We start from the raw sequence: 13,429 nt of genomic DNA, 5'->3' as shown, positions 1-13,429 counted from the left end.
GGGTTCTGGGGACTGAGTCCAGGACCTCGTGCATGCTAAGCCTGCAGTCTACCACTGAGCTATTACCCGTCCTCCTTTTTGGTTTTTTTAAAAGCTAACCTTGAAACCTCAGGATAATGAAGGAATAGAAGAGTTTGTTTTTGTTGTTTCAAAGATGAATCCTTAACAAACACAGGATGAACCATATGTAATTGTCAATACCCCATGGTTTGGGCCTACCGAAACAGCGAACTCGTGTAATTCAGTCAAATAAGAATAGTTAACATTAATTTACTGCGTGCCAGGCCCGGTGCTAAACGCCTTGGTAGCATGGTGTCATTTAGCCTCTACACAGCTCCCGGTGGTACGGACGAGGACCCTGAGGCTCAGGGCGTTGCCCAAGGTTGCCCAGGTGACCAGAGGCCCCCCCCCCTCAACCTCCAGGAGCCGTCCAGGCCCAGCCTCGCCCCCAGCTGCTGGGGCCCCAGGCCAGGCCACCTCCAGCCGCTGCAGCGGGCAGAAGAATCCCGCCTCTGTGCCCAGCGGAGCCCGCCCGCCCGCGGCGCAGGAGCTGTTTGTTTTCTTAACGGGGTTAACCAAACCTCCCAGCAGCATCGGTGGCCTCCGGAGGCCGAGCCAGTGAAAGGGGCTTTGTGTGCGGGCGGCCGAGGGCGAGGGCCGAGCCAGAGCGGGAGGCGCGGTCCAGCCCACCTGCGCGCCGGGCTGCCGGGCCGCCTGCAGGCGCGGGGGCATCTGTGGGGGACACCTCCAACCCCCAGCCCATCCTGCCTTCGTCTCCAGGCTCCATGCCTAAACGGTGGGGCGAGAGAGGCCCCGCTTCCTGACAGGGATAGTGTGGGAGCCAGGAGACAGGTGTTCACAAGGTGGTCCCCGACCCGGAGCATCAGCATCACCAGCGAATTCGTGCAGAACGCACAGTATCAAGCCCCACGCCAGGACCACGCATCGCAAAATCTGAGTCTGGAATTTAGCTCAGTGATCATATACTGAGCAGCTCAATGCTTTAACCATACAGGAGAAAACTTTTCCTTTGACTGTAATAACTGCTCTGGAGTGTACATCATGTCCCGTGGTCCTCTTTACAGGAAAATATTCTCCATATGTTGTTTTAGCTCCCCAAAGATGTAAATGTCTCCGGGTCAAGGATCTTGTTTTTCTTCACTTGGATCTTCATTCATGTGTTAATGAAATGCTGTGGAATAAGGAACTGCAGGTTTACTACCAGATATTTTACAAGTCAGGTGGTGCATCAAATCTCCCTCTATAACAGGTGATGAAAATCCATTGATTTGAGACTTCTCGGGAACACCTGAAAATTAAACAGATGGATAAAGTGGACAGCAGTCTACAGAGAGAGAGAGAGAGAGAGAGAGGTGTCTGTCTCTGAAGGTGGGAAGAGGATCGCTGTTCTCATCCCTCTGCAGGCCTTCCTCTAAGGATTCAGCAACCCCTGCTCCCTTCCTGCCTCTCGCAGTCCCTCCCTTCTCTCTTTAGCCTTTTCCCAACATCCCCCTCTCCCATTTATTTAGTCCTTTTTTTTTTTCAATGGAGGTACTGGGGAATTGAACCCAGGACCTTCCTTGTGCATGCTAAGCATGTACTCTACCACTGAACTATACCTTCCCCCCATATCTTCCAGTCTTAAAATCAAAAAATATTGTCTGTGTGGTTACTACATGCTTGGCACCATGGTGGCAACAACTGACAAGAGACCATGTCTCTGGCCCCATGGTGCTGAGTCTGGGGCCGAGGTGGGAAAGCCAGGGAGACACACAAGAAACTAACAGTAACTCCACATTAGAATAAGTGCAGAGACAGACACTGACAGGGTGGTAAGGAAGGAAAGCCTCTTTGAGGAGGTGAGTTTTAGGGTAAGAACTGAAAGTTTTAGGTGAAGCCCACCAAGTGGAGAGTCAGGAAAAAGTGTTTCAGGGAGAGGAAAGAGCAAGTGCAAAGGTCCTGAGGCAGAAAGAGCTTGTTAGGTCTGAAGAACTGGAAGATGGTCACTGTGGCTGGAGCTCCATACAGGAGAGGGAAGTAGAGGAGATAAGAGGTGGAAGCTGGGCTGGGTCATTGAGAGCTTTGTCGATGGTGGTGGGGAGGGTGGGTTTTGTTCTAATTGCAATGGGAAGCCTTTGGAAGGTTTTAAGCATTGATGACAGTTTGCACTGCCAAGTAGAGAATGGACCGTGTATGAGGGAGAATGACAAGGAAGAACTGTGAGATTCACTAGGAGACTTAACAGTTTTCTGGGTGGTAGGGATAGAGACGGAAGGCAGACAGTCCTTAGGATGGGTGACCAAGAAGTTTAGAGGTCTGAGGGTCCCAAGAGAAGACTTCCTGGATGGTAGACAAGCAGAGCAGGGTCCCTGACCGGTGGGGCCCTAGAGTGCAAGGAAAGAAATGAAACCCCAGCACTTCTCCTCATGGGGGGTCATTTCCCTTCCAGGAAGTTTCAGCTTCCTGATTCTGGGGACCTTGTGAGATGGAATTCAGGGTGAAAAGTGTGGGACATATAATGAATGAGACCTGCTTGCCCCCTTTCTGGGGTCATCCACTCATCCTCTCTCTGGGGGCAGAGTTGGGAATGGAGAGTTTCAGCTCAGAAGCACCTCTGCACTAGCAGGGGAAGGAGGGAGGCAGTGGTCCCTTGACCCTAACCCCTAAGACAGGTATTCTGCTTCCTCCTTCCCACCACAAAGCCTCCCTTGGTGTGAGCTCTTGGAGGCAGGGACTCCCCAAACTCCACTGCCCACCTAGACCATCGTGGAGAGAAGTCAGTGGAGTGGAGGCCTCTGCTGAACGGCACAGCTCCCTTAAGACTGGGGCCAGTGGGAGCGGAGCTGGGCGGTGGGAGCAGAGGTCCCTTCTAACACAGGAGGTGAGACAGTTCTAAATGAAATTCTACTGCATACCGGAAAGACTCTGCCACAAGAATGGGCAAGAAACCCTGTGCCACTTCCCACAGTCTCTTCCCCTCCGTTGCCCTGTACACCAACACAACCCACCTGTGTCTCCAGGATAAGCTCACAAACTGCCACTTTCTCAATCCCTACTCTCCTGAGGGAGGCATGTTATCCCAATTTTGCAGATGAGCACAAGGCTACAGAGTCAGGGGAATCCAAGCTGTCTAATCTCCAAAGCAGAGCCTCGGTCCCTAAACTGCCTCTCCCAGGACTGATGCAGGTTTGACTGAAAGATGAATGAATGGAGGAATGGATTTAAAAAGTGAACGAACGGAGAGGCCTATGAATGCTGGGGGAGGGGGACATCAAAGCCAGAGTGTGTCCAAGTTTTACCCCTGTGTGGCTGCGCTCTCAGGGTCCGGGTTGAAGGTGTAGGGAATGGGTTTGGGGGCAGTCTGGTCCCAGGGAAGGGTGTGAGGAACGCAGGGAAAGTCCCTGGTTGGTCTGGGCCCAGCCTCTCTCCTTGCCCAGCGCCCACAGGCCCCAGTCCTTAGCAGGCGCTCAACAAAGAGCAGGTGAAATTCTGGTTTGCCCGGGTTCGTGGCACTCAGTGGGTGCTCAGTGAATGTGGACGCGTTGACAAATGGATGCCTCTCTGCCGAAGGGTCCCCACGCATTGCGGCCCCACTAGGCTCAGAGGGCGGCGTCCGCCTCCTGTCGCCCGGCGTCCAGCCTAATCAGTCCCTCGCAGGACCTGGCGGCGCGAGGGAACGCCTGGGGCGGGGCCGGCGTGGGGGCGGGGCGCGAGGGTATGAGGGGGCGGGGCCGGGCTCTTCAGGGTCTCTGGTCCGCGCCTGCAGAGCTCGGGGTGCGAACTGCGCGCGGATGCTGGAAGTTCACATCCCGTCCGTGGGGCCCGAGACCGAGGGGCCCCGGCAGAACCCCGAGAAAGGCCACATGGTGAGCGGGGACACTGGGTGGGAAGGGGCGCAGGGACCCGCCAGATTTCCCCGCGCACAACGCAGAGGGGACCCCGCACCCCGGGCTCCGGCGGCCGAGAACAGCGGGCCAGGCCGTCGCAGGGCAGCCTGCAGAGGGTCTCGGGGCCGCCTGGATTGTCCAGCCCTGCGGGTGGCGGTCCCCGCTCCTGAGGGACTGACTGCACGCAGCAGAGTCCCCAAGTGTGTGGGGAGCGTGGGAGGGTCCCCAGAGAGCGGCGGCTTTTCTAGGCAACTTTGTGGCTTTGGGGGCGGAGGGTGGGCGCGTAGCCGGGCGCGGGTCCTGCTGCGCCCTCCCGCGGGAACTCACGCGCACACGGCTGCCCGCCCGCGCCCGCCAGGTGTTCCGAGTGGAGGTGCTGTGCCGCGGGCGCAGACACACCGTGCAGAGGCGCTACAGCGAGTTCCACGCGCTACACAAGCGGGTGAGGCGGCGCCCACCACCCACCCTCCCACTGACCGACCGCAGACCGGCTCCTGCCCTGTCCCTGGGCGGCGGGCAGAAGAGCCGGCGGGCCCCAGCCTCTACCGCCCCCGCTTAAGGCCCCAGGCCCTGGAGAGTTCAAGTCCTGGGCACAGACTTACCCGCGGGCTGAGGAATGGGCGCAAAGGGGGCAGGTCCCAGCCTGTGCTGTCCGTGCCCCTGCGCTGTCCGCCCGCCTTTGGGCATCAGGGGATGGGGGGGGAGTTGGGGCGCCTCTCGCCCTTGTTCTAACCATCACTTGCCACGTGGGTCTAAGTCAAGTTTATAGGGGTGGTGGCGGGAGGACTGGGCAGGGCTTTTGGCTAGGGTGAAATGAGCTTAAGGGCTCAGTGGGATGCTGTGATCGCACCGCGGTAACCTCCTGGCAGATCAAGAAACTGTGCAAAGTGCCTGACTTCCCGTCGAAACGCCTGCCCAACTGGAGGACCAGAGGATTGGAGCAGCGGCGGCAGGGTTTGGAGGCATATATCCAGGTGTGCGTGGGTCTTGCTTTGTTGCCCCCCAGCCTGCTGGACCAGAGGTGTGATCCCAGAGAAGTGCAGGGGCATGGGGTGAGAGGGACCCACATTTGGGGCATATTATCCACTACTTCAAGCCTCAATTTTTTGAACGGTAATGGGTCCAAATAGCCCTCTATGAATTGGTAGGACTGAGTGAGGTAACCAGGAGGTAGATGGTCCCAGTTAAATGAAGACTAGTTCTCTTCCCCTTCAGGGTGAGATCCTGTGCTGCCCTCTTGATAAGGATGTAGGGTGGGGACCCTTCCCCCCTCCCACACAGTTATACCCGATTACAGGCCAGGCTAGCTTCTTTGGCTTAAAACCTGTGTTGTCACCCAGGGCTGGGGGGGGTGCTGAGCTTGGTTTACTGCTCTGCTCTGTCTTGAATTCTTTATCATTTTTGAAGAGCCCCTGTGTTTTCATTTTGCACCGGACCGTGCATATTACACAGCTGAGTCTGGCTACAGGTTTCCGCTGTTCTCTTCTCCAGGGCATTTTATACATGAACCAGGATGTGCCCAAGGAACTACTGGAATTCCTGAGTCTTCGGCACTTCCCCACAGACCCCAAGGCCAGCAGCTGGGGGTGAGCACCTCTGGGGACCATGACTGGCATGAAGGGCCCCAGTGTTGGGGGACAGGGCCTCTCTACAGCCAGCAGGTGAGGGAAGGTTTCAGAGGCCAAGCGCTTTGCCTTCTCCCATCTGCCAGATGCTAGACTGGTTCTTCCTCTTTGAGACGCAACCTCCTTTGCCGGCTTTCTTGACCCCCGTGGAGGGGTTGTTTTCTGGACAGCCTTGGTTACCCCAGCTGCCTCCGGAACTGAGCTTGTTACAAATAGAAGCGGTGGTCCCCTGGGAGGTGAAGTTCTGGGCTTCCGCATCTCCACCCGTGCCTCACGCTCCCCTCGGGCATCCCCAGGCAGCTCACAGCCTCTCTCTTCTTTTCAGCACCCTGGGGGAGTTCCTGCCTGGCAACAGTAGGTAAGTCAGAGTCCCTGTCTGCACTGGGCTCCTGCTGCCCCCTGGTGGCCATATGCCAGGGCCTGAAGTCTCTGGCCTGTCCCTGGGGTTCCGGTTTTCCTGTTGGCGCCTCCTGAGCCCACTTTCCACTTCTCGTTTGCGGGTCCTTGGTGATCTCAGTCCTTAGTCTCCACCCCACTTGAGGCTTTGCGCTGCCTGCCCCTCCACTGTTCATGACCCCTTTTCCTTGTAGCTCGCAGCTGTACCACCGGCCTGTCATCAGCTTCCGTGTGGATCCTTATATTTGCATCCCGTCCCCAGGTGAGGAGGTGCCTCTGACCCATAATCCACATTTAGGGAGCAGGTACCAGGATGGGAGTGAGGGTGAACTGGCCACTTCTCAGCTCCCAGGAACCCCAGGCAGCTCCCTCCTGCCGCCCCCTCCTCTGGGGCCACACCGCCCGCTGCTCCCGTAGCCTGCTTTGTAGTCTCCTCCAGGGAGTAGACATGGTGACGTAGGCTTGGCTCCCCTGTTCTCCATTCCTTAGCTTCACTAAGCAAAATGTGAACTGGGAATGCCAAAGCCTCACTTGGGGTGGCCAGCTGCGACCTGCTGCCTTGGCAGGGGCTCTTGTTCGGGGGCAGTGGAGGGGCTGTTGCTGAGCTATGGGGGCTCAGGGGGCTGCAGGCCTGAAGCCGGGTCCATCCTGCACCTCCTCTTGCCCTGCCGCCCCTACCCCCTCCTCCCGTTTTCCTTCTGTTCCAGAGCCGCTGCCCAGCGTGGTGGTGAGTGGTGTGCTGCAGGGTGTCTATGGCCTCAGCGCCAGCACAGCTACCGCCCAGCCGGAGGCTGCCTGTCCCCCAGCTCCGGTGCCACCGATGCCCTGAGCAGCCCAGAGGCGTTCAGATCACCTGCCAGGACAGTCATATGCCCCAGTCCTATGAAAGGGACATGGGCTGGATCACCCTTGGCCTGGACCCAGGACTTACCCCTCTTCGCCCAGGGTCAGAACTCAGCTGCACTGGTGTCTGGGCTGGTAGAACTCCTGCACTCTGACAGCCCAGGGGCCGGGGCAGGGGCAGCAGAGAACAGGGAGTAAAGGAAGAAGTCACTGTAGAGGTAGGCTATGAACATACGGGTGTGTTTCTCAGAAGAATGGGGGAGGGGACACGCCAAGGCTGATGCACAGTAGCTGGGCAAAGCGTGGGAGCAAGGAGCAAAAGCTCCTGCTTGTCTCGTGGCAGCGCCTGGGGAAAGGGTTCAGACCGGAGCCCAAGGAGGGGACGGGCACCCCTCCCCCAGGAGACCTGCTGGGACTAGACTTGGGGGAGGTGCTGCAGGCCCAAGAACCCATAAGCAGGTTATAAAAAAAACACTTTTTTTTTTATTGGTCAGTGTTGGGAGGAGTTTGTTACAAAACTGGGCCCCCGGGCCTGTGGAATGTGACGGGAGGGTCCACTCCGTCCGATGCCAGCACTAGGGCCGGTACAGCGCGGAGCCCTGTGGCGGGCTGTCTTCGCCCGCAGGAGGGCAACGGGGCCACACAGACAGTTGCTCAAAGGGAAGAGGTCCCTGGGGCCCTACTCCTTGGCGATGGCAAAGGGCTTCTCCACCTCGATCTTGCCGCAGTCTGCGATTATCACGTCCTTCAGAGGCTTGTCCCGACTGTCTGTCTTGGTGGTCTCCACCTTCCGCACTACCTCCTGGGAAGGCAGGCAGGTGCGTCAGGTTTGCGGCTCAAGGGGAGACGGGCCCCAGCGCATGGCCGGGGAGGGCTGAGACCCCACCACGTGACAAACAGCCTAGAAACCGTGAGGCACCACAGTCCTAAGGGCACCGTGGCAGGTGCCAGCCCAGGGCAGGGAGAACCCAGATTTGACATCAGGAGGATGCAGTAGTTTTGATCCTTTGAAGTAGGACCTGGGTTGGGCTGAGGGTGAGGAGGAGGAAGAGGGTAGCTGGAATGGGTACCCAGTGGCTTCTCAGGGACAGCATGTTTGGCTGTGTCCTGTACAACTTCAGGTGGGGCTGGGGCAGGACTGAATGTGAGTGATGAAACGGGGCCTCCTGGCCGGCCCCTCCCTGGGGCCTGGAATGATTTAGAACTTGGGGGAACAGAGAGGTAGGCCTTTTATTCTCACTTTCCACACCCACCCTGACCCCCAGTTTCCCCTCTGGGAAAGGGATAAAATACAGGGATCCCCTGCTCTCGGGTCTGTCAGATCCCTGGTGAGGGTTGCCCTCCCAAACTCACCATGCCCTCTAGAACTTTGCCAAACACCACGTGCTTGCCATCTAGCCAGGCTGTCTTGACCGTCGTGATGAAGAATTGGGAGCCGTTGGTGTCTTTGCCTGCGTTGGCCATGCTCACCCAGCCGGGCCCATAGTGTTTCAGCTTGAAGTTCTCATCTGGGAAGCGTTCACCGTAGATGCTCTTACCTGGGAGGAAAAAGTAGGTCCGGGGAGCTGGGTTAGCCCAAACCAAGCAGATCTTTGGCGTGAGGATTCTAGAGGCCCGGCCCAAGTCGGGTGGGGCACGAGGCCAGGGTGATTTAGTGAACTGTTCACACGAGCATCACTTTGAGAATCTAGTTTTATGGCTTTTAAATAAAGCACAACTGAACAACTACCCTTGGCTGTGGCCTGAGAGGCCTGCCATGGAGATGTCAGTGGAGAGATGTTCTGTGCAGGATGCAGGGGAGCTAAGAACTCTCCAGAAAAAAAGGACTGCTGTGGCTGACCAGCTTTTCTTCCTAAGAGCACAAAAGATACTGAGGAAGCTCCGAAGCAGAAAGAGGGATGAGCTGGGAATGGCAAGGAGAAGCAAAAGGGAGGGACGGCCATTTGGGTCCCGGAAAGTCAAGAGCCTCTTATCAACAAATGCACCAAAAATAAAAGGCGGCTCTGAGTGTGTGTACCGTGTCTGTCCGTGGAGAGTCTGGGGCCAGGGCATACGACAGAGGGGCCAGGAGCTGATCTCGACCCCTTTTCAGAGATGCTAACTTAAGTTCCCAAAGCTGGTTCCGGGGGAAATACCACGCCCTTCTCTGTCCCTGTCCACTCCTGGAGACTCACACTGTGGACTAGTCCACTAGAGGCCCCAAGAAACCCAGCAATAAAGGTCACCTTTCAAATTTACTTGCATATGGAACCACCTCATTACACACATTGTCCTCCTGTGGTTCCCACCGGATGGAACCAGGCTGGGAAACTGTCCTCGGCTGATGCTAACCAGGGCGATAGCTGTGACCGTCCAGTAAGCAGGAAGACTCAACACCGAGACTCACTTGGCTCTGGCTGGTGGGGACAGGGGTGTCAGCCTGGGCTCCACTCGCACGGCCACAGCCGGGAGCACCCGGGTTCTCCCACCGCCAGGCCAGAGCTCCTGGCTGGCCTGCTGACCAGAGGCCTCCCCCATGTCAGAATCCTCTTTGTAAGTCTCAGCCGACTATAGGATTTAAATCACTGCTACCCAGAAAACCCTCAAATCTAAACACTCTTAGCTCCAATCACTTTCCCAACATACAAGGAGTTCCAAATGTAAATGGACAGCTCTTCATTTTAAACTCAGCATGCTCTGTCATCTTTCCTTCCAGACTTCAGTTTTTCTTTTGACATTTTTCTTCTGCACACTGTTGTCCTTGTCCCCACCACTGATTCATCCTTTTTTTTCCATTCCTGCCACCCCCGCTGCAGTAGTGGCTAACGCTGAGTGGGAAAAGTGTGCCAGAGACCTGGGGCAAGCATTTTACACAAAGAGTAAAACCCTATCCTACGAGGCAGGAGCTAATAGCCCCACTTCAAAGATGAAGAAACAGGTACCGAGGCTAAACGTAGCAGGGCTGGAATTCAAACCACAGTGGTCTAGCTCTCAAATCCCTGCTCTTACCCACCAGGCATCGTCCCCTGGTTCAGGCCCACAAAGCCCTACCCAGGGACAGCTGCACCAACCCCCCGCCAGCCTGCTTGCTCCTGCCTCCACGTCCTGATCTGCCACGTTATTTTTCCTGCAAACTCCTTTGTGATCGGGTCTCGCTCCCATTCAGGTCTTCAGGGGATCCTCACTCCATGTAGGACAAAGCCCCGGGTTCCTAGCCTGGTTACGGCTGCCAGTGTGAGCTCCACCTGCAGCCCCCTGACCCGCCCTTTGGCCAAGCTCCTGTCACAGAACTGAGTGGACTCACACCTTAACCCTGCGTCCTCCATGCCCATTCAAATTCTCCCCAGACAGGACCCCGCTCAAATCTGACCTCACATTCACAAGGCTACTTCCTGATCGCCTTGGCCCGAACTGAGTCCTTTTCTTGTCATCATTTCGACAACGGCTGTCTTTACCATGCGCTGGGCACTGCACACTCAAGATCTCATCTCGCCCTCCCAGCACCCACAACTCTTACCACTCCTATAGAACAGGAAACTGAGGTTCAGAGGACTTGCCTGAAGTCACAAAGCAAGAAGGTGTCAAGACACTAGATCACAGCCCAGCAGACCCCATGAGGCCAGTGCTTTGTATCCTATCTGCTTTGTCCTTCTCATCCACAAGCTATGACTTACATCTTGTAGTATGTACCTTCCACAGTGTTTCCTCCCAGTTCTTCCCACTTAGATACACAACTTGAGGACAGAGACTGAGCCCCTAAAGCTGTGTTACAGCCCGTCTGTGACTTTTCGGGTCCTGGAAGTGAAAGGGAGTTGCCGTCCCACTGGCTTTTGCATCCTCGGCACCCCCCCAGAGCCTGCCCCCCCCTAAAATATTCATCGGTGGGGTGAGCTGCAGCTGCGGTCTGAGGGAAGAGCAGGCGTGCACCCAGGTGTGGTGAGACCTGTGGGTTGGCCAGGGTGTCTGTCTGTCTGTCCTACGTGCGCAAGTAACACAGAAGTGAGACCACCAATTCTTGCCAAGTGGTCTCTGGTGGGAAACTGCCAAGGAAAGCGACCTCTCCCACCCTTGCTGGGGCTTCCGAGGCCGCCCACACAGGCTTCGCACGCCTGACCCAGAATCACCCACAGGTGGTGCTACACTGTGCTCCCCTCCCCCCAGGAGGTTTCGAGAGAAAACTCATTGAGGCCGTAGGCCTGGATCAGCAGGTCTGCCAGTGGGGAGGATCTTCTTACCTCCACCTGACCCCCATTATCCCCTCTCCTTGGTCCTGGGTCCCCTGTACAAAGAAGGGTGCAGTTGGTCTCCATGCAGGCGACAAGCCTGCCTCTGGAGCTGGGGAAGGAAGAGGCCCTGCCGACCCAGCGCAGCTGGCCCGCCCGCCTTGGGGCCGCTACCCCTCTGCCCAGAAGACGAGGTTACCTCCAGTGCCATCTCCCCGGGTGAAGTCTCCACCCTGGATCATGAAGTCCTTGATCACACGATGGAATTTGCTGTCTTTGTAGCCAAATCCTTTCTAGAAAAAGGGGCGAGACGTTGAAGTGGTGTGAGGCACCAGGCAGACATTAAACACCCCGGAGGAACCCAGCCCACAACAACTGCTCACAGAAGAGAAACGCCTGCTGGCAGATTCATCGTTCAACGAGCGGTCACCACAGGCCTGGTGTGGAGCACACACAGCCAGCAAAGGCCAAGACCGCACCTTCCTCTGCCTTTATACGAATTCCCAGACTCCACACTATTCTACTCCACATAATGACTCCACCTTTTCCCTCTTATTCTTAAAAATATGATCATAAGAACAGATGCAAGAAAACTGACCCCCTTACCAAAAGTTACCTGGTGACTCAATGGCAAGTTGGACTACAAACTTTCTTAAAGGCATTCATTTCCTCAAAACCTGGAAAGCTCTGGCCCCCTTACTCTGGCAGGGGCCACAAGCTAGTTTCCAGATTTTGTTGTTGTTGCTGTTACTGCAATGTCTCAAAGATGAAAAATTTTCTCAAAAGAAAAAAATCCTAATTCTGGATTCAGTTTAAGAAACTCAGAAGATATGATAACACTGGGCCAGAAGCACAGCTGGTACTCTGTGAGGGCCACTGGTACGGATGGGCCACGCTCTTCAGTTCAGTTTGCTGCTAGACCTACTTGCCAACTTCACTTCCTTTGAGCTTGGCTATCTCCACTCCAGCCACTTACCTCTCCTGTAGCCAAGGCTACAAAATTATCCACTGTTTTTGGAACAGTCTTTCCAAAAAGACCGATGACCACTCGGCCTATATCTTCATCTCCAATTCGCAGGTCAAAGTACACCTGGAAAAAGACCATTTCAAACTTAGCCTCTTTAAAGGGGCCTTGCTAGGGAAGGGAGCGCCAAAGAACCTACCCAGAGGATGGGAGAGAAAACAGCCGTATTTTAAGGGCAGTGTCTCTGTATATGGTTTTGGTGGTGAAAAAAAAAATCCATGGGAATCTAATGAAAGTTCCATGTTTGTTTACACTCTCTTTAGACTACAAGGTAACAATCTTTGCTCCAAATAAATAGTGGGTCCCGATTCTAGAAATTAACAGCAAAAAAACAAGGAGGGGTGCCTAGCACACCACTCAAGTTTGAACTACACTGCTGTGCTCTATAACTGGAAGTGGCTAAAATCTGGCCTAAGCAGAGGAACGACTGGCAATCTGGCATACATGATCTTTCACCCTTTCCCCAGAAGTGCAGTATCTGCAAATAGCTCTGAGTCCGCAGTGCTGGCCCCAGCTGGGCATCCCGGGCGCCAATGCCTGGGTCAGGATCGGGCTGTCATGGAGGGTCCGGGTCATTCTCCGGTCTGACTAGGGGAGGACCGCCCAGGCACCACGACGCACGGCAGGGAGACGAGGCAGAGGCAGAGGCAGAGCCAAAGCCGAGGACGCCCAAGCCAGAGCTCGGGACCCTAAACGCCTTGGACACATGTGACCAGCGGTGCCAAGGCCGGAACCCAAGCAGCGGAGTGCGGGCCGCGCCAGGAAGGTCTGGAGAGGGAAGGCTGGACCTTGACGGTGACTTTGGGCCCCTTCTTCTTCTCATCGGCCGCAGAAGGTCCAGGCAACAATAGGAAAAAGACGGAGCCCACGACGAGGGCGGCGACGAAGAGCACCTTCATGTTCCGCTCCGAAAGGCGCAGCATCCACCAGGAGAAGCGGGAGCGGCCGGGGCTGCCGAGGCCGGAAGAAGGAGGGGCGCGGCGGCGTGGGCCCGGGCGTCGCCACCGAGCGCAGCCGGGGGGGACCGGGGCTCCTGCCGGCCTCCTCGCAGGAGGCGGGCCCCATTTCCCCCCTCTGCCTGGGCGCCGGATGGTAGGTCCCCCTGGGGGGGCGGAGCCCGGCTCGTCGTCCGGGCGGGCGGAGACGCGGGCTCGTGGGTGGCTGCCACGTTACTGCGGCCTCATTGGCTCTCCAGCCCGCCAGCCCCACCCACAGGAAAGGGGTCAGCGGAAGGCGGCCCTCTCCGAGAGCACCGGGTTTGGGCTTCTGAAGAAACTACAAGTCCCAGCAGGCAGAGCGGCGGGTCCCGTGGCCCGACGTGCTTTTACTAGACGGGACGTGGCTTGGCAGGTGGTGGCCGATGCTGTCAGGAAGTCCGCGGACGGGGCGGAAGACACATGCCATCGTCCGTGCTGGGCCAGTGAAGAGTTAGACACCACTAAATTGGGTTTA

General features: G+C 56.6%; 2 protein-coding genes across 3 annotated transcripts; one reads left to right on the top strand and one right to left on the bottom strand.

Annotated features, from left to right (window-relative positions):
• The first annotated feature begins 3,744 nt into the window (after nt 1-3,744).
• SNX22 (sorting nexin 22) lies at nt 3,745-7,218 on the top strand. Of its 2 annotated transcripts, XM_072962263.1 has the most exons (7): nt 3,745-3,866; nt 4,246-4,329; nt 4,757-4,861; nt 5,379-5,473; nt 5,838-5,870; nt 6,103-6,170; nt 6,616-7,218. In XM_072962263.1, exons 1-7 carry the CDS (start codon nt 3,792-3,794, stop codon nt 6,735-6,737), a joined length of 582 nt encoding a protein of 193 aa, XP_072818364.1. In that variant the 5' UTR covers nt 3,745-3,791; the 3' UTR covers nt 6,738-7,218. The 2 variants fall into 2 exon arrangements, with proteins under 2 accessions (XP_072818364.1, XP_072818365.1); XM_072962264.1 differs by lacking the exon at nt 4,246-4,329 and having other exon boundaries at nt 3,767-3,866.
• On the bottom strand, nt 7,212-13,066 carry PPIB (peptidylprolyl isomerase B). Its single transcript, XM_006209579.3, has 5 exons — nt 12,766-13,066; nt 11,930-12,043; nt 11,153-11,246; nt 8,105-8,289; nt 7,212-7,553 (listed from the first exon to the last, which is right to left on the bottom strand). Exons 1-5 carry the CDS (start codon nt 12,898-12,900, stop codon nt 7,431-7,433), a joined length of 651 nt encoding a protein of 216 aa, XP_006209641.1. The 5' UTR covers nt 12,901-13,066; the 3' UTR covers nt 7,212-7,430.
• Nucleotides 13,067-13,429: the final 363 nt, after the last annotated feature.

The sequence above is a fragment of the Vicugna pacos genome, chromosome 6, assembly GCF_048564905.1.
Source record: "Vicugna pacos chromosome 6, VicPac4, whole genome shotgun sequence".
Classification (NCBI taxonomy): Eukaryota; Metazoa; Chordata; class Mammalia; order Artiodactyla; family Camelidae; genus Vicugna; species Vicugna pacos.
This window is presented reverse-complemented; position numbering and strand designations above follow the sequence as displayed.

Bases quoted from the DNA above. Each gene is read 5' to 3' on its own strand.
- PPIB (XM_006209579.3), bottom strand. From the start codon at position 12,900: ATGCTGCGCCTTTCGGAGCGGAACATGAAGGTGCTCTTCGTCGCCGCC. The intron at 12,044-12,765 runs GTCCAGCCTTCC...GTCTTTTTCCAG, and splicing joins GGCCCAAAGTCACCGTCAAG to GTGTACTTTGACCTGCGAAT. The intron at 8,290-11,152 runs GTAACCTCGTCT...TTTTCCTCCCAG, and splicing joins CCGGGGAGATGGCACTGGAG to GTAAGAGCATCTACGGTGAA.
- SNX22 (XM_072962263.1), top strand. From the start codon at position 3,792: ATGCTGGAAGTTCACATCCCGTCCGTGGGGCCCGAGACCGAGGGGCCC. The intron at 3,867-4,245 runs GTGAGCGGGGAC...CGCGCCCGCCAG, and splicing joins ACCCCGAGAAAGGCCACATG to GTGTTCCGAGTGGAGGTGCT. The intron at 4,330-4,756 runs GTGAGGCGGCGC...ACCTCCTGGCAG, and splicing joins TCCACGCGCTACACAAGCGG to ATCAAGAAACTGTGCAAAGT.